This window comes from Osmerus eperlanus, chromosome 3 (assembly GCF_963692335.1).
Source record: "Osmerus eperlanus chromosome 3, fOsmEpe2.1, whole genome shotgun sequence".
NCBI classification, from domain to species: Eukaryota; Metazoa; Chordata; class Actinopteri; order Osmeriformes; family Osmeridae; genus Osmerus; species Osmerus eperlanus.
In genome coordinates this window covers 12628805-12647981 of record NC_085020.1, presented here as the reverse complement: position 1 = coordinate 12647981, position 19177 = coordinate 12628805, and the positions used below count along the sequence as shown (strand labels likewise).

At 40.2% G+C, this 19177-nt stretch overlaps 1 protein-coding gene across 1 annotated transcript in view; it reads left to right on the top strand.

Annotated features, from left to right (window-relative positions):
• Positions 1–1435: 1435 nt before the first annotated feature.
• Positions 1436–19177, top strand: part of si:dkeyp-118h9.7 (sacsin) — a 38942-nt gene continuing 21200 nt past the window's right edge. The window contains exons 1-4 of the mRNA XM_062457315.1: positions 1436–1537; positions 7937–7980; positions 8534–8621; positions 8844–8943. Of these exons, the coding sequence (XP_062313299.1) occupies positions 7955–7980; positions 8534–8621; positions 8844–8943 (214 nt within the window). The 5' untranslated portion in view covers positions 1436–1537; positions 7937–7954. The remainder of the gene's footprint in view (positions 1538–7936; positions 7981–8533; positions 8622–8843; positions 8944–19177) is intronic.

Genomic DNA, 19177 nt, shown 5'->3' with positions numbered 1-19177 from the left:
TAGAGCCTCATCCAGTTTACTCTGTCTTAACGGATCCATTGGCCTTGTAACAAAACTGCCCATTGAGGTTTGTTGTTGTGGCCTCCTTGGCCTAACTGCTGCTTGGGTGGTGGTAAGTGCTGCTGTGGATGCTGTGGACATGGTCAACGTAGCAGTTGCAGGCCCAGTTGAAGAGGTGCTGCTGGTGGAAACAGCTCCTGCTGTCGCAGTAGCATCATCATTGTCTCCTCTAACTTGTGCTAAAAGCACAGTTGGATGTGCACATTTAAGGTGCCTTCTCAAGTTTGAGGTGCTTCCTCCTTGAATGGATAAAAGTTTTTTGCAAATTTAGCATTTTGCTTTCGTCGATGAAGCATTTTCAAAATGAGACCAAACATCACTCCTTTTTCTAGTGCTCATTCTCTTGACCTATTCCAATTTGTCTGGGGTCTCTTCTGCAAACCTGTCGAGGAGTAAACATTTGCAGTTTATCAATCCGAAGAACGCTAAGAACGCAAGTACAATCTTTTTAAGAACGTTCTTGCAAGCGTCCATGCGAGAATGGTCTTGCAAGACCGCAAGGACGGAGAATGAATTGAGATGCGCGGGTTTCCTTGGCTACTGCGCAATACCCTGGACTCGCTAGGTTATCGAAAAGTCAGAGCAAATTTCATCAATAAAATAAACACATTTTCAGCGACTACACTGCCCATTTTTTGTCACATTTTAATTCAGATGCTGATTTTCACGTAGCGTTTAGCTGAAATATGAATAGTAAAAACTTAAAGTTATGAAGTTTGTCCGCCTCTCCTGACATCTGGCAATGACTTGTGGGAAATCATGTGCGTTCTCATTGGCCAAGTCACCATCCGATGCATCCTCGATAAAAGGGGCGGATCAAGAACATTTCCGGGTATTTTTGGCGTTGGTGACTTGTGTTCTTTGGATTGGAACCGTACTTGGGCAATGAAAGATGACGTCAAACGAGTTTGCAAGAACACAAGAACGGAGAAAAACGTGGATTGATAAACAGCCAGTGTCTGAGAAGATACTTTCTCGTGCGCACGAGATACTTTCTCTTGCTCACGAGAAACTTTCTCGTGCGCACGAGATACTTTCTGGTGAGCACGTTTTTTTTTTTTCATGTCCCTTTAGGAGCTCCGTAGATGAGTCAAATGTATTGGCTTTTAAAAAGTCTGGGGGAAGGGAAGTTAGTGGTTTGTTTGAAGGTGGAACAAGTTCAAAGCTATATGCTTTCGTTTCAGGGGTGAAATGAAGTAAAACGGAACTGCCTCCCCAAGCAATGAGGGATTCACAAAAGTTTCGTTTCACGAAAACTAAGTAAAATGGAACGGAGGCTTTCTAAGCCCCCCCCCCCCCCCCCCCTAGCACTGAGCGATTCACAAAAGTTTCGTTTCACGACAACCAGGATATGATTCTTGAATCGAAAAATATGGCAAATTGGGTGGGACTTTAGGTAGGTATAAAGCCAACCTAACTGAACCAAAATCTCTGTCAGCAAGTGGTGAATGATCTTCAGCCAATGATCACACATGAGGTAAATGTTTTAGCCTATTTTAAATTACATTTGTTTAACCTTAACATGATGCCCATGATTAGGGAGCTAATCAAGAAACGTTTTTTTCTCCAAACTGATGTCACTTGAGTGTTAGGCTATCAATAAAGTTTAGTTTACTTGAAAGCTTTTATGGTGATGTATAAAATATTTAGGCCTATATAAAAATATTAATCTTGTCAGCACGGTTACCGCGGCTCGTTGACCACTAGAGGTTTGATCTATTGGCTATTGTGGTCTTACTGAAGTAAAGATAAGGTAGCCTATATGCAGATTTGCAGTAACAACCAACAGTCATTTTATTAATTAAACAATTTCGAACTAACAAATTACGTAGGTCTACCAAGAAAGTATTCTCGTGTTGTTTAAAGATCCTGTAAAGTGGAATTAAAAACGAGTTTCAATTTCACCACACCACAGAATAATGTGTTATTAACTACCCATCCAAATTCGAAAAAAAAAAAAAAAAACACCGACAAGTAGGCTATGTTAAATTAGGCTTTGAAATCGTAAGAAAATCAGCAGTCTTCTCTGTTCGAGAAGGCTGCTCCTTCAGGCGTGTCGCCTGAAGGAGCTGATCGAAGCTCGGCCCCCTCGCTGGAAGGCCCCACCTCTCTCAAGTAAGCTACCTACGACCCAGATAATGGACGCTACGTCAAGCCTAACAAAACAGTATAGAATTTGAATGTAGGCTATTTGTTCAATGAGTGAAAAATATATGCATAGGGATGGGTGAACGATGCCTTGTGAAGCTTTGGTGGTTTCTTCCGGATTGTGCCGGCCCAAAGAGCCGAACTATCGGCGCATTGAAAATGAACAGCGTCATATAGCAGCCGTTTAAACTGGCTGAATGAGGCGTAGTGGTTGTCTCCGACGGACTACCCTGCGTTATTTAATATTTTAATTAAGGCTACATGTGTTCATTTTTATCTGATATTAATGCTCACACATTAAAATGTTGTCATACATCTGTAGGCCGTTAGTATTACGTCATTTTCTCACAGTAAAAGTTAAAGAATATCTTCCGAGGTTCCCTGCAATGGGGCGCGGACTCGGGTATCCAGACTTGCATTATCAATACGTTGTTTAACCAGCTACACCACCGAAAAAGCAGTTACCTGTCGATGCGGGAGGACGGACTTTATACGATAAGGTTTTTATATCAATTAAACTAGATTACACTGATTTTTTCTTATTCTTAACATTTGTGATATGTAGGCCTATTGTGAACAGGGGGGACTTTATTTTTTACTAATTATTATTACTGTTGACAATGTTGACGAATCATCAACATTTGTTTTCTGGGCACTGTATAGACCTACTTAGTCCTATCATGTTACGTTTCATTTCAATAAAATAACAACACTCAAGTGCACGGATTTATAATTATTACAATACGGATTTGGCTAAATAATTATGACTGATGGAAGAAACTCGAGCGATGACTGGTGCTGCTTCTCTGGCAATGTGAGATTTGTCTTTAACAAGAAGCGGTGGCTTCGTTCCTTCTATGGCTCTGGTTCAGAAGAGCGGCAAAATTTCGAACCAGTTCGTGACGTTTGAAGCATTGAACGTCATCTGTCACGTGGTTTCGTAATTTGATACAAGCTCCAAAACACTTTTTCGAAACTGTGCGTATTGGTTTTGCGACACATGCATCGATGCGTCAGTGCCATACGTCCCATCCCTACAGATGCATATAAATGAAGTGTTCCCCTGAGCTGTAACACAGGAGTATAAATTGACACGAGAGACAGCAGACAGTGAGCTCTCCAACTACTTCTAGCACATTAGCTACCATTTCACTAAAATACCGTCATTCTACACCGAGTAGCCTAATATCAAGTTAGCGGTTTGAACTAACTCATAGCAGAGATACCTCTGGAAAAGTTATCTAGTATAATTATAACAAGCACACAGAACTGAGTGATGAACTGCTGGCGGCGGTGGATGGTCCAGGTGCGACCGGAGGATGAACGGCCGGGGGGGGGGGGCGATGCTCGGTACGGCTCCGCGCTGGTGAACCCTGTCTGTCTCTGGTCCATGTTAAAACTGTCCGCCGTGAAATGGTCAGTGCAGAGGCGGCTGTTGGAGTTTATCCGAAGCTTTCCATGAGCGTGGCTCTTCACAAAATCTATCCACCTATTTTTCCTTTCATTATCAATAGGGAACTTAATATGGCGTTGCAGCGCAGCTGAGTTCTTGCATCAGGGAAGATGCAGTTGCGGGTGGTGGGAGACATCCTGAAGCTAGCTAGCTAGCTAGCTGATGTAAGCTACAATAACAGTACAGCAGGAGGAGCCATTCAGTGATCTAACGTAGATAGGTCGAAATAAGTAGATAGGTAGTTTTTTGGCTTCGCCCATTAAAACCTGATCTGAAAACGGAAGAGAAACTGTTCTTCGGTCTAACTCCACATTTCAGTGCAACAAAGTTTTAGCACTTTGCACATGCTTTCAGGAACTCATTTCACACGTAGTATGTACTTAGAAGCAAAACATGGAATTTACTTTACAGGATCTTTAACTTTATAAGGCTAATACACCGACCAAAACCTTTAGACCGAGGTGAAATCAGTTTCATATTCGAGATTCAACAGACATTCATATTCGTACCTCCGTTCAGGCTCCGCGTCATATTTAGGGACCGGGTTAAAAGAGTAGACAGTCAGAATGTTTCTTCAATATCTTTGTCAAAATCGACCATACAAACTTCAAACTTGTTGCACATTTTTCTACTACTGACTGACCAATTTGTCCAACCTTTGGTTTGGTGATAATGTTGATTATTGATTAACCCATAGCCAATAAATCAATAAAAACACCAATATTTCTGTATTTTCTCAATATCTTTGTCAAAAATGAACATAGAATCTTCAAACACGAGAGACAGCAGACAGTGAGCTCTCCAACTACTTCTAGCACATTAGCTACCATTTCACTAAAATACCGTCATTCTACACCGAGTAGCCTAATATCAAGTTAGCGGTTTGAACTAACTCATAGCAGAGATACCTCTGGAAAAGTTATCTAGTATAATTATAACAAGCACACAGAACTGAGTGATGAACTGCTGGCGGCGGTGGATGGTCCAGGTGCGACCGGAGGATGAACGGCCGGGGGGGGGGGGGCGATGCTCGGTACGGCTCCGCGCTGGTGAACCCTGTCTGTCTCTGGTCCATGTTAAAACTGTCCGCCGTGAAATGGTCAGTGCAGAGGCGGCTGTTGGAGTTTATCCGAAGCTTTCCATGAGCGTGGCTCTTCACAAAATCTATCCACCTATTTTTCCTTTCATTATCAATAGGGAACTTAATATGGCGTTGCAGCGCAGCTGAGTTCTTGCATCAGGGAAGATGCAGTTGCGGGTGGTGGGAGACATCCTGAAGCTAGCTAGCTAGCTAGCTGATGTAAGCTACAATAACAGTACAGCAGGAGGAGCCATTCAGTGATCTAACGTAGATAGGTCGAAATAAGTAGATAGGTAGTTTTTTGGCTTCGCCCATTAAAACCTGATCTGAAAACGGAAGAGAAACTGTTCTTCGGTCTAACTCCACATTTCAGTGCAACAAAGTTTTAGCACTTTGCACATGCTTTCAGGAACTCATTTCACACGTAGTATGTACTTAGAAGCAAAACATGGAATTTACTTTACAGGATCTTTAACTTTATAAGGCTAATACACCGACCAAAACCTTTAGACCGAGGTGAAATCAGTTTCATATTCGAGATTCAACAGACATTCATATTCGTACCTCCGTTCAGGCTCCGCGTCATATTTAGGGACCGGGTTAAAAGAGTAGACAGTCAGAATGTTTCTTCAATATCTTTGTCAAAATCGACCATACAAACTTCAAACTTGTTGCACATTTTTCTACTACTGACTGACCAATTTGTCCAACCTTTGGTTTGGTGATAATGTTGATTATTGATTAACCCATAGCCAATAAATCAATAAAAACACCAATATTTCTGTATTTTCTCAATATCTTTGTCAAAAATGAACATAGAATCTTCAAACTTGTTGCACATTCTTCTACTACTAGCTGACCAAGTTGTCCAAGCTTTGGTTTGGTGATAAAGTTGATTATTGATTAACCCATAGCCAATAAATCAATAAAAACACAAATATTTCAGTGTTTCCTCAATATCTTTGTCAAAAATGAACATAGAAACTTCAAACTTGTTGCACATTCTTCTAATACTAGTAGACCAAGTTGTCCAAGCTTTGGTTTGGTGACCAAGTTGATTATTGATTCATCCATAGCCAATAAGTCAATAAAAACACCAATATTTCTGTATTTCCTCAATATCTTTGTACAAAATGAACATAGAAACTTTAAACTTGTTGCACATTCTTCTAATACTAGCATACCAAGTTGTCCAAGCCTTGGTTTGGTGATAAAGTTGATTGTTGATTAACCTATAGCCAATAAATCAATAAAAACACCAATATTTAAGTATTTCCTCAATATCTTTGTCAACAATGACGACAGAAACTTCAAACTTGTTCCACATTCTTCTACTACTAGCTGACCAAGTTGTCCAAGCTTTGGTTTGGTGATTAAGTTGATTGTTGATTAACCTATAGCCAATAAATCAATAAAAACACCAATATTTAAGTATTTCCTCAATATCTTTGTCAACAATGACGACAGAAACTTCAAACTTGTTCCACATTCTTCTACTACTAGCTGACCAAGTTGTCCAAGCTTTGGTTTGGTGATAAAGTTGATTATTGATTAATCCATAGCCAATAAGTCAATAAAAACACCAATATTTCTGTATTTCCTCAATATCTTTGTAAAAAATGAACATAGAAACTTTAAACTTGTTGCACATTCTTCTAATACTAGCAGACCAAGTTGTCCAAGCTTTGGTTTGGTGATAAAGTTGATTATTGATTAACCTATAGCCAATAAATCAAGGAAAACACACATTTTCCAATATTTCATCAATATCTTTGTCAACAATGACCACAGACACTTCAAACTTGTTTCACATTCTTCTACTACTATCTGAACAAGTTGTCCAAGCGTTGGTTTGGTGATAAAGACGATTATTGATTAACCCATAGCCAATAAATCAATAAAAACACAAATATTTCAGTATTATCTCAATATCTTTGTCAAAAATGAACATAGAAACTTCAAACTTGTTGCACATTCTTCTACTACTAGCTTACCAAGTTGTCCAAGCTTTGGTTTGGTGATAAAGTTGATTATTGATTGACCCATAGCCAATAAAAACACACATTTTCCAGTATTTCATCAATATATTTGTCAAAAATGACCACAGAAACTTCAGACCTGTTTCACATTCTTCTACTCCTAGCAGACCAAGTTGTCCAATCGTTGGTTTGGTGATAAAGTTGATTATTGATTAACCCATTGCCAACAAATCAATAAAAACACCAATTTTTCAGTATTTTCTCAATATCTTTGTCAAAAATGAACATAGAAACTTCAAACTTGTTGCACATTCTTCTACTACTAGCTGACCAAGTTGTCCAAGTTTTGGTTTGGTGATAAAGTTGATAAAGTTGGCTATGGGTTAATCAATAATCAACTTTATCACCAAACCAAAGCTTGGACAACTTGGTCAGCTAGGAGTAGAAGAATGTGAAACAGGTCTGACGTTTCTGTGGTCATTTATGACAAAGATATTGAGGAAACACTGAAATATTGGTGTTTTTATTGATTTATTGGCAATATAGGTTAATCAAAAATAAACTTTATCACCAAACCAAAGGTTGGACAAGTTGGTCAGCTAGGATTTTGACAAAGATATTGAAGAAACATTCGGACTGTCAACTCTTTTACCCCGGTTCCTAAATATGACGCAGAGCCTGAACGGAGGTACGAATATGAATGTCTGTTGAATCTCGAATATGAAACTGATTTCACCTCGGTAACCTTTAGTAGGCTATTTTAAATAGGCGATTTGTAGCCTATATGAAAACATAGAGGTTAACCTACTTAATGGGAGTAGCCGTAAAAAAAAATTCAGAGATTAAAGTCGTAAATTTGCGAGAAAAAAGTCACAAAGTTTATATTATTGGGAGTCAGGTGGCTGAGCGGTTAGGGAAGCGGGTTAGTAATCAGAAGGTTGCCAGTTCGATTCCCGGCCGTGCCAAATGACGTTGTGTCCTTGGGCAAGGCACTTCACCCTACTTGCCTCGGGCTGTCCCTGTACTTACTGTAAGTCGCTCTGGATAAGAGCGTCTGCTAAATGACTAAATGTAAATGTATTATTTTCAGACAAGGCTACTCAGGCTACAGACCGTTGTGTGGACGACTGTCGCTCGATATGGCCACCTCTGTTGTGTTAATGTAAAAAAAAAAGGAATAGCCTAACTCGGCCTACCTTTTTCTTATACTCACAGTAAACCACGTTAGGAAGTATGAGTTCAAGGTCACAGCGAACTCGGTGAGTATAATGATTAAGTTGCTTCATCTGCTCTTTAAAACATAGACTTGCAGTGATATTAAAATAATGTTCTTGAAATAGGGCAAACATTGTAAAGCCGCAGCATGGTAGGCTACTACAATTGGCCTGTGTGTGTGTGAAAGAGAAAGATACTGGTGCTGTACATATTTTAGGCTCAGAATTTCCATACAGTTTATGTTCACAGTAATGGCTTGAATGTGTTCTGTGTGATAATTTCCTAGCACAGTTGGCTGTATTCTGTACCTAGACGTTAGGCTACATAAACACATTACACCAACAGAAGTAGTTCTACAGAAGTAGAAACACTTTTTACAGTTTTTTTTATCGATGTAGAACTAATTAATCTTACGTAGGTTTCCTTTTATACCAACAAACTACATTTTAGAATAAACTAAATGTGCAGGTTTATGTGAAGAGTCTAAAGATGAAACATTCTGCCTTAAAACAACCTGCTTTTAATAAAAAATGTATCACGCCCCACTCTCCTTAAAGTATAACGTTTCTAAATAATATGTAATTTCTTTCTGGTCAGCCATGCCTTTGGTGCGACAGCGCCACCCTTTATTGACTACCTAAAGGATATCTTAAGACGATATCCAGATGGAGGGCAGATTTTGAAGGTGAGTTTGATAAACAACTGCTCAGGTAGTCATATACAAGCTATGTTCTCAATAAATGCACAAATAATTAAAATGTACCAGAGGGAAGCTATAATTCCCCAAAAGTATAGTTGCATGAAAAAGGTTGTTTATATCCTTTTTTCTTTGAATACTGTGTGCCTGTTTTAGGCAAGTCACTTTTCCATTTCTTCAGAATCATACCAACATTTGTGGCCTTAACAGGAACTGATCCAGAATGCAGATGATGCTGGAGCTTCCCAGGTGGTCTTCATCCATGACGAGAGAACATACGGGACTCAGGAGGATTTGGGGATTAACCAAGGTTTGTTGAACTGAATTGTCAGTTGAGAAATTTCCCTGTGGGACGATAATACATTGGGTAGTTATGATAATGTGACTACATACATGCTATCAGTTAAACAATTTGATAATTAAAGATCTCAGTTCTACGTTAGTTGTGAAATCTGAATCTTCTGGACTTAACCCTTGTGTTATCTTTGGGTCATTCTAACCCATCAGTCATTGTGACCCACCGTCGTATTGCGACAACTTTACCGCATACAAAAACAAAGTTCTTTTTCTGTTCTTTTAACAGTCGGGCTGTCTCAGACCCCCCACATTGCAAAGGTTAAAAGAAAATGCTATTTATTTGTTTTTGTATTGGGTTCGTTGTGAACCTTTGGGTCATGTGACCCGAAGGCAGCACAAGGGTTAATACATTTGTGGTTTGGCTTTGATTGTATGCGTCATCTCTCTAATAATCTCTCCAATAATGCCAGGAATCTCTGTCTTGTTTGTGTGTCTGTGTATTTTTTAGAATGGGATTTTAGGTCAGCGAGTTTCTTCCGATTATCTCGAGAACCGGGCACTCTGCAACGTTCATATTTTGCCGGTGTCTTTTTTATAATCCAGTGGAGTGCAGTGCTGCGTTTGACATTGTTTGGATAAGCATTTAAACATTTCCAACAATAAGCGCTTAATGCACGAGAGTTTTTGTAAGGAAAGTAGGGACATTTTGTTTTGTTATTTAGAAGCTAATTCACTTTTACAACCGATATGGCCAGGTTAGCAGTGCTGACTGCTGGCATAACATCGAATCAGCTGCTTTTAAAGGGTTTTCTTTATGGATGAAATGGTGGCTAGCTAACAGAAGAACAACATAAAGTTGATACTTTCAGTGAATTTTGTTACATTGCAGTTTTGTTAAAACTGCTTGTACATTGTAAATTTGCAGAAACTCTTAACATCAATAAAACTACGACATTAAATCACCAGCTGCATCACGGACATGGGACAATACATTTTGATCAACATAACATAAGCAATTGATAATATAGGAAACAGCAGACAAATGAAGGCTACATCATCATTTGCATGAATGTACCACATCATTGGGAATTTGTTTAAAATAATGATAAATAGCTTTTATGATGTGCATAAGTGACTAGAATAGATGATGTGGAGGTTAAACAAGTACTTCAGAGATTACAGACAATTTCAATTGTGATCTGAGAAACATAGGTACCAAAATCACTGAGAACTGTCATCAGCAGCTGCATCACAGGCACTGTAGGCATCTATCTACAGCTCTGGAAAAAAGTGAGAGACCACTGCACCTTTTTCTTTCATAAAAAAAAGTTGAGAAGGACAATTTTGAGTGAGGAACAGAAGGGTAAAATTTAAGAGGCCACTGTAAATTTTACCCTCACTCAAAATTGTCCCTATCAGCTTTTTTTTTAATAAAAGAAAAAGGTGCAGTGGTCTCTTCCAGAGCTGTATGATTCCATAAATCTGTGTGCATCACCGACATCATCCAGGGCACTGTGCCCTATCTATAATTCCAGGAATCTGTGTGTGTGTGTGTGTGTGTGTGTGTGTGGAACCAATTTTATCATGGGCACTGTGCAATAGTCTAATTCAAAGATAAATGTGTGATAGGTGTAGCTACAAATGTTAGCCTATAGGGGAGGTAGATTGATTTGAATATGAACATTGTTTTGGAGACAAACTGTGAAGGCTTTAACTCATTGATTACAATTAGTGTTCACTGTCTACTCATGGAATTAGTTCACGCTGATTTGTGTTCTGAAGTTTCGACTTTTAAGAAGGTAGACATCAGGACAAATAGTCACTCTACTTTGTCCACTGAAACATGGGTGACAAGGTGGCCTGGGGGGTGTTCCATCAACGTCAATTAAGGAAAAGCGAGACTTATTTGGCCAAGTCTCACTTACTTTAGCGAGAGTTCCGTTCCATTAAGGTGGCTTATTTTAGTTCTAGCTACGTAACCACGGTAACTTATACCAGAGCCTGTTTAAGGAGAGCCTGGCCACTCCCTATTAAGCCCCATTGTACCGAATTTTGTTGCAGTTCCACCAGAGAACTGGAGAAACCAGAGTCACGAACTGGTTTGAAGTTTTGCCGCTCTTCTGAACCAAAGCCATAGAAGGAACGAAGCCACCGCTTCTTGTTAAAGACAAATCTCACATTGCCAGAGAAGCAGCACCAGGCATCGCTCGAGTTTCTTCCATCAGTCATAATTATTTAGCCAAATCCGTATTGTAATAATTCTAAATCTGTGCACTTGAGTGTTGTTATTTTATTGAAATGAAACGTAACATGATAGGACTAGGTAGGTCTATACAGTGCCCAGAAAACAAATGTTGATGATTCGTCAACATTGTCAACAGTAATAATAATTAGTAAAAATAAAGTCCCCCCTGTTCACAATAGGCCTACATATCACAAATGTTAAGAATAAGAAAAAATCAGTGTAATCTAGTTTAATTGATATAAAAACCGTATCGTATAAAGTCTGTCCACCCGCATCGACAGGTAACGGCTTTTTCGGTGGTGTAGCTGGTTAAAGCGTTGTACGACAACTATTGATAATGCAAGTCTGGATACCCGAGTCCGCGCCCCATTGCAGGGAACCTCGGAAGATATTCTTTAACTTTTACTGTGAGAAAATGACGTAATACTAACGGCTTACAGATGTATGACAACATTTTAATGTGTGAGCACTAATATCAGATAAAAATGAACACATGTAGCCTTAATTAAAATATTAAATAACGTAGGGTAGTCCGTCGGAGACAACCACTACGCCTCATTCAGCCAGTTTAAACGGCTGCTATATGACGCTGTTCATATTCAATGCGACGATAATTCGGCTCTTTGGGCCGGCACAATCCGGAAGAAACCACCAAAGCTTCACAAGGCATCGTTCGCCCATCCCTAGTAAAGGCTGAGTATTAACTTTTTATAGGATATTGAAACTCTTACGGTGCGTTTACACTGCAGCGACGCGATGCGAGCGACAACATGTTTTCCATTCATTTTCAATGGAGCCAGGCGAATCGCTTGCATGGTGCATTGTGGGTAGCGACGCGACGCGATCGAGTTGAGATTTTCTCAACTTTATGCAAATGAGGAGCGATTTTCGCTAGCGATGGCCAATGGCAGTGTTTTCTTGTTTCTCGTAACGTAGCAACCATGGTAAACATTTCTAGCTTTCAGTTTTTAAGATGGAGGAGAAACTAATCGCCTGTGTGGCTGCATATCCAGTCCTGTACGATACGTCTCTGTATTTGTACAAAGACATTAATAAAAAGAATGAGGCCAGGCGCAGGTTTGCCGACGTTGTCGGTGCTCCTGGTGTTTTTTTTGTACTTTGTACTCTCGAACAAAGTTACGTTCCAGGGAGTTCCAGCCGGGCTACTACTATAAGCCCGGCTGGAACTCCCTGGTCGTATCGACAGATTAGCAGAGACTTTGAGTACTATAATAAAACGTTTTTACACATGTCAACGTGTAATGTCTATTAACCCTCGTGCTGCCTTCGGGTCACATGACCCAAAGGTTCATAACAAACCATCGTTGTGTTTACCCAATTTTACCCAATACAAAAACAAATAAAAATAATTTTCTTTTAACCTTCGCAATGTGGGGGGTCTGAGACAGCCCAACGGTTAAAAGAAAATGCTTCACTTTGTTTTTGTATGCGGTAAAGTTGTCGCAATACGACGGTGGGTCACAATGACTGATGGGTCAGAACGACCCGAAGATAACACAAGGGTTAAACAGTTTTGTATTTTGTATACAAGTTGTATTTTGATCGATGTCGCGAGTACGTAAACCCAAGTCTGCACACTTGGCCATGACAACTACAGCAGTGACTTAAGAGAACAACAATTCTACATTTATCTGTTTGACACGCCCCCGCGCGTGGTGAACTGTGGGAAGGCGAGCGATGGCAAGCGATTCGCGTCGCTGCAGCGTAAACGCACTGTTATTGAGTTGATCTGTTTCCAGACTCTCAGTCAATGCACAATTAACAATAGACATGTGCGCAACTGGGCTAGGGTAGAGCTTACATTCAGCCCCTTGCAAGAATAGCCTGTGACAGTACAGCAGCCGACTCTCTGGTCCCATTAAACTACACAACATGCACAATCAGGGTGACCAACAAGATTATATTAACTAACCAACAATAACATTACAAACATCTAACTGAACGAACACAACAACTGAAATCCCTCGCACGGCTGTTGTAACCAAACTATTTTCCACAAGTCTTTGCGTTTTTTGACATGCCGCACTGCATGCTGGGTACCCAAGGGTGCTGACGCTGATTATCTAGCTGTGCTCCGACTGCGTGATATGAGTATTAGTTTTTGGTCAGCTTTGGGACAAAGGTTAAGAAACGGTTGACATTTCAAGATGAAATTGCGCATGGTATTTCAAATGTCTGCCTGTTTAACTAAACAAGTAATCAAAATGATGACAGGCCAAAAGACTGTGCCTGGATTTGAACCTGTGACCTTGCACTTTGTAGGACACCGTTTCAACCCATTGAGCTACCCTCAAGGATGAGAATACCTGGTCAGTTACTGTATAAAAAAAGGAAGCCGTTTCTCCTGTAGCACGGATTGTTCGAGTCGGCCAAAGTTTAAACAGCTGTACTTCAATGATCTTTTGACATATCAAGGTGAAATTGCGCATGCTACTTCAGAACGATGTCATCCTGTTTAACTAAACAGATTTTCAAATTTAAGACAGGCTCAAACACTGTGGCTGGATTCGAACCTACGACCTTATACTTTGCAGGTCACCTTCCCATCCCATTGAGCTATTCTCAGTGTTGAATGTTGTCATGTTCAGTTACTGTATGAAAAAGTAAGCTGTTTCTCCTGTGGTAAGCGTTGTTAGATTCAGCCAAGGTTGAAACAGCTCTAATTTAATCACATTTTGACATACCAAGGTGAAATGTTTATGGTACTTCAGAGTGATGTCATCTTGAACCCTATTAGGTTTGAAAAACCATAATTCAAAATGACATTTGATTTAGTGACACAAACATATTGAGGCAATGTGTACATTTACATAAGTACACCCCTTTCAGCCATTTTGTATTTAATTCAACTGTCTTAATAGGCTACAAGGTGAACCACGAAAAGTCTTTTAGAAAATGATTCCCGCTCCACAGTCTGGCATCTACACAATCTTTAGCTCATAAAAAAGAACGATTCGTGCTAAGCTACCAAAAAAAAGTTTGTCGCTGAAATTCCAGTCGATTATCGTTGCGTCTATGTTTTATGCAGAACTAGTTTCTTCAGAGCGTAATAGGATTTTGGTGGCACGGTTCGACACGTGATTGTTCTACACCAATAAGGTAGCTGCTTTTTGTCAACATGGATGGATATGTTTGGCAAATAGAGGATGGGACCTTGCACGTAACAGAAATTCGGCCCCTGACAGTGTTTTGCATGTGATACACTGCGGCTGCAAAAGTGCGTGTGAGACAGGCAGATGTTCATGTTTTTCTGCAGGACTGTGTTGCACAGACTTATGTCGTTGTTGTAATTGTGCCAACACAAAAGAAACTGAGGAACTGGAAGATAACTGTCCTGACACTGACAGTGAGGACTGAGTGTCCTTAATCTGTTATTCCTTATTCTGTTTTGTACAGTTTTATATATCATATTTCATATTTTTCATTACGATTGTTTTTATGGTTGATCAGTGTTTTCATTTGTGGAAGAATGAATGAATGTTACAACAACGACATAAGTCTGTCTGTCAGTCCCCCCCCCCCCCAGGTTAATGTAATAACCTAGTTTAATAACTAATGTAATATTGCACATATTATCGTACTATTTCCCTTAAAGCATTAAGTTTAGGCTACTTAGAGACCTTCCACTCATAAAGTATGTTCTAAATGGCATAAATGCTGCCAATTATTAATTGACGTATTAATAATTGACGTTGGTCAGTAGCCTATCGATTAAGGTACTCGAAAGCATGTACACTGTCTGCTTCATTTGAGCTTGATAGGCTAAGCATTCTGTAGCAAATAATAACAATAAACCCACTATTTATTAATTAAAACTACTTCTGCATAGTAATGCACCGAAAATACAAACGTAAGCAAAGGCAGCAATCGCTATCGAATCAACAGACGTGCAATTTAGCTAGCAGGGGAATATTACAGATCACCAGTTAACTTAATTTAAATTAGCAAGAATATAGACTAATACAATAACAGGCTTAAATTAACTGACAAGTTAGCTATACGACTTCTCAAAGACGCACAATCTCAACTGCGGTGTGAAGCGCGTATCCATGCTATTCTCCGACATGCACTCTAACAATCACATAGACGTCCAAAAATTTTGTACAGCCCTATTTCTGATACCATGGCGGCAGAAATTTTGTCGTGGCGGGCTGCCACGGCAAAATGCACATAGGAAACACTGTAACGTGCAAGGTCCCATCCTCTATTTGACAACCATATCCATCCATGTTGACAAAAAGCAGCTACCTTATTGGTGTAGAAGGATCACGTGTCGAACCGTGCCACCAAAATCCTATTACGCTCTGAAGAAACTAGTTCTGCATAAAACATAGACGCATGAACAATCGACTGGAATTTCAGCGACAAACTTTTTTTGGTAGCTTAGCAGGACTCGTTCTTTTTTATGAGCTAAAGATTGTGTAGATGCCAGACTGTGGAGCGGGTTGAAACAATAACAGGGTTCACCTTACGGCCTATAAGTAACGTTTTTAGATACATCCATGTTACATATCTGTTCAAAATTTCAAGTCAATTGGAATTTTGGTTCAAGAGAAGAGGAATTTTGAAGGTTTTCCCAAATTATCACTGTACAGGAAAATCCATCATGGCGGACCTTATGGGTCCTTGTACCTTTTTTGTTCCCCATGGGAAATGAGGCATGTACACCAAGTTTCAGAAGAATTGGAGCAATGGGGTGGAAATGCCATCACTTTGAAAATCGGACTTTAGGGCATGGCCTGTGGCGCCCCCTACTCGAAGGTGTCCCATATTTGGTGTGGGGGTACCCACTCGGATGTAGTATCAATGTGCCAAATTAGAAAATGTGTTACCAATAACACGTTGAGTTATTGTGGCGCAAGGAGAAGAAGATTAATAATAATAATAATAAATATAGCTGCAAGCAGCAATGGCGGATTCCTCCTTCAAAATGGCAAAATGTTGTAAAATTGACATAATAGATAGTTACACTGGGATTAACCAGAAGACTTGAAACTGTCATTTCTGTCAGAAAAAAAAAAAAAAAGTTTATACTAACAAAAACAATAGGTTCCCTCCTACCGGAGGAACCCTAATAATAAAACTAAGGAATACAATAGGTTCCCTCCTACCGGAGGAACCCTAAATATTTAACAGTCGTAATGGTTTGACAAGTTGTCTCCCTTGCCATGTTAATTGCGGCAACATTGCCCTTTTTGGGGACAACTCCAAAAAAACTCAAATCAATTAACGCTGCTGAAACAACACCACTCTGCTGGTTTACGCTTTGCTTTTTGCGACATAACTCCTCTTTTCGACGATCGCCTGATCTGGGGCCTGTACTACGAATCAAGATATGGCGTTAGCGAGGTAACTTCAGGTTCAACCCAGGGTTTTCTGTACTACGACGGAGGATCACTTGTTAGCGGGGTAGATCGCCATGGTAACACATGCTGAACGGCTAACCTGGTCGGGAGCAGGTTAAGTTGGAGATCAGAGATCAACAGGTATAAAAGCCCCGCCCACTAACTCATTCTTGAGGATAATGGCGTCACCGTTCATAGAAGATCCTGTGGAGCTTGGTGCGCGGATAGTGAGAGGTGCGCTCAGAAGAGCCATAACATTTAGAGATCGAAAAAAACCTTTCGCATTCCCTAATGAGTATCTTTTGAAAGAATGAATAGATCCTCAGCAGAGGAAATTACGTATTTTTGCCAGCTTCTTGAGCCGTATGTTGCCAATGCGACACATCGAAGCCGTGCGCTCACAGTCCCACAGACTATATATACCGTTTCGTTATTTCGCTACCTACTTTTATAGTGTGGGTGATGCGGAGAACCTGAGCAAGAACACGGTCTGCCGCGCAATTTGCAAATGATTTTCTTCAAGGGCTGTTGCCACCATATTCTGATTAATGGAGTGATGAAAAAGAGATATCCAAAGTGCCCTTTGTAAAAACTTTGGACTAATATGTTGACAAAATGAAACAAGGATTTTCATTCTGTCTTCATGCAATGTTCTGATTTCCGTTCTGGAAATGTATGCACATTATATCATATTTTACAACTTCATGCATCATTTGCTCATTTAAACATACATTTACAGGAAACTAGTAATGAAAACAATATTTGACCTAATATTAGTTATCAACTGGGGAGGTTTCATGTTGATATGTTATCCCTATTCACTGGGGTGTCTCCCCTTAACCCATTATGTTGTCCTTTCCTTTCCTACTCATTTCCATATCAGAAATGTGTGTTTCTTTCAACCAAAATATTTCAAACCAAAAAGAACAATGTGTATGGTACCATACAATGCTCTTCACAAGTTAAATAAATGATCATTTCACTACTTTCATTGAATTTGGATGTTTCATTCACTTTTATTGCATTTTTCAAAAAGAATAAATAGGATATTGAAAGAAAGAAATGGTGAACCCCCCCACAAAAGACTCAAAATGCACAACAAAAAAGCCACAAAAAGGTATAAAAAGACCAAAACGTAGAAAAAAGTTTAACAAATACATCCTTATGTGTTCTCCCTTCCTATAGGAACACAGAAAAGCCAGCCTTGTTTTTTTAATTAAAAGCCTCTTATACTCTATATCGAGCCTCTTATACTCTATATCGAGCTCCAGGGTTCTTTTATACAGGGCCCTCGCATTGTCTGCTCCAACCTGAAACAAATAAAGAACATTGTTCCTTTGCAAGGCACACTTGGAGAAAGTTGAAGGTGTCCATTTGACTACTGTGTTTCAAGGTTCATTGCTTATAATTTGTGTCTTTGTCTTGGCCTTGAAGTGGAGGCCCTAGGCTCAGGGGGAGGAAGACGTTCCTCTTCCTGCTGAGTTTAACACCATAGCAATTGAATCAATTGAGTCATATTTGAAATGAGCACTGTAAGACTTGTCTCATGTTCAGACCACCACTATTAGCAAGTCATTACAGACACTTCAATCACAGCCACACGTTCACACACTCTGACCATCTGTGTTGCAAGTGGTAAATAAAACTCAAAAGTGTACCCCCAAAATGCTCTCTGAGCAGGCAGACACAGTTTCCTGGTCATCTAGGACCTCCACTTGAGAAAGTAAATGGCATATTTGATCAATATTCAGCAACCACATATGGCATACATACTGGTGTAGCCGGTGTGTATCGGTGAAACTCACTCCTCAGGTATGTAACAGGCCACCCGCATCAACGAATAGCTAGCTTTTCGTTGGCGTAGTTGGTAGTGGTGGCGCTTGGGAAGCCAGAGGTGGTAAGTTCGAACCCAGTGCGGGACGATTTGCCCGATACCTCTGACGGAGCTTGCAAGACCACGTCTGTTACACTGGTGCCGTGACCCGGATCGCTAGGTTAGCATCAGCTAACCGGCCGGAGTGAGTTTGAGGGGTGAATGTAGCCGGTGTGTATCGGTGAAACTCACTCCTCAGGTATGTAACAGGCCACCCGCATCAATGAATAGCTAGCTTTTCGTTGGCGTAGTTGGTAGTGGTGGCGCTTGGGAAGCCAAAGGTGGTAAGTTCGAACCCAGTGCGGGACGATTTCCCCAATACCTCTGACGGAGCTTGCAAGACCACGTCTGTTACACTGGCGTATGACTATTAGTTTCACTGTTACCTCTGTATGGCACAGTGGGACAACAGTGGGTGGTGGCAGCAACACCACTGTATTTCCTGTCACTGCAGAGAACAGTAATACATTTCACTCCTACAATATTCATAAATAATTGTTGAATGAACATGGTCACATAGATTACTTGAAACATACATATGCTTGGGTTTCCAAGCTGCTGCCACCAGGATCTGAAGAAATGTCCCCTTCCACTCCTTCCATCATGAGGTGACCCTGATAGCTGGAGAGGGCCAGCTCCTCAGCAGGAGTGAAGTCCTGTGGAGGAGGGCCCCCCCAGTTTTCTTTGCCTTATTTTTCTTCCTGTTGGCTGCAAGCAATTTCATTGTTCTATAGGCCCTTTGTAGCTAGACCAATATCCTACA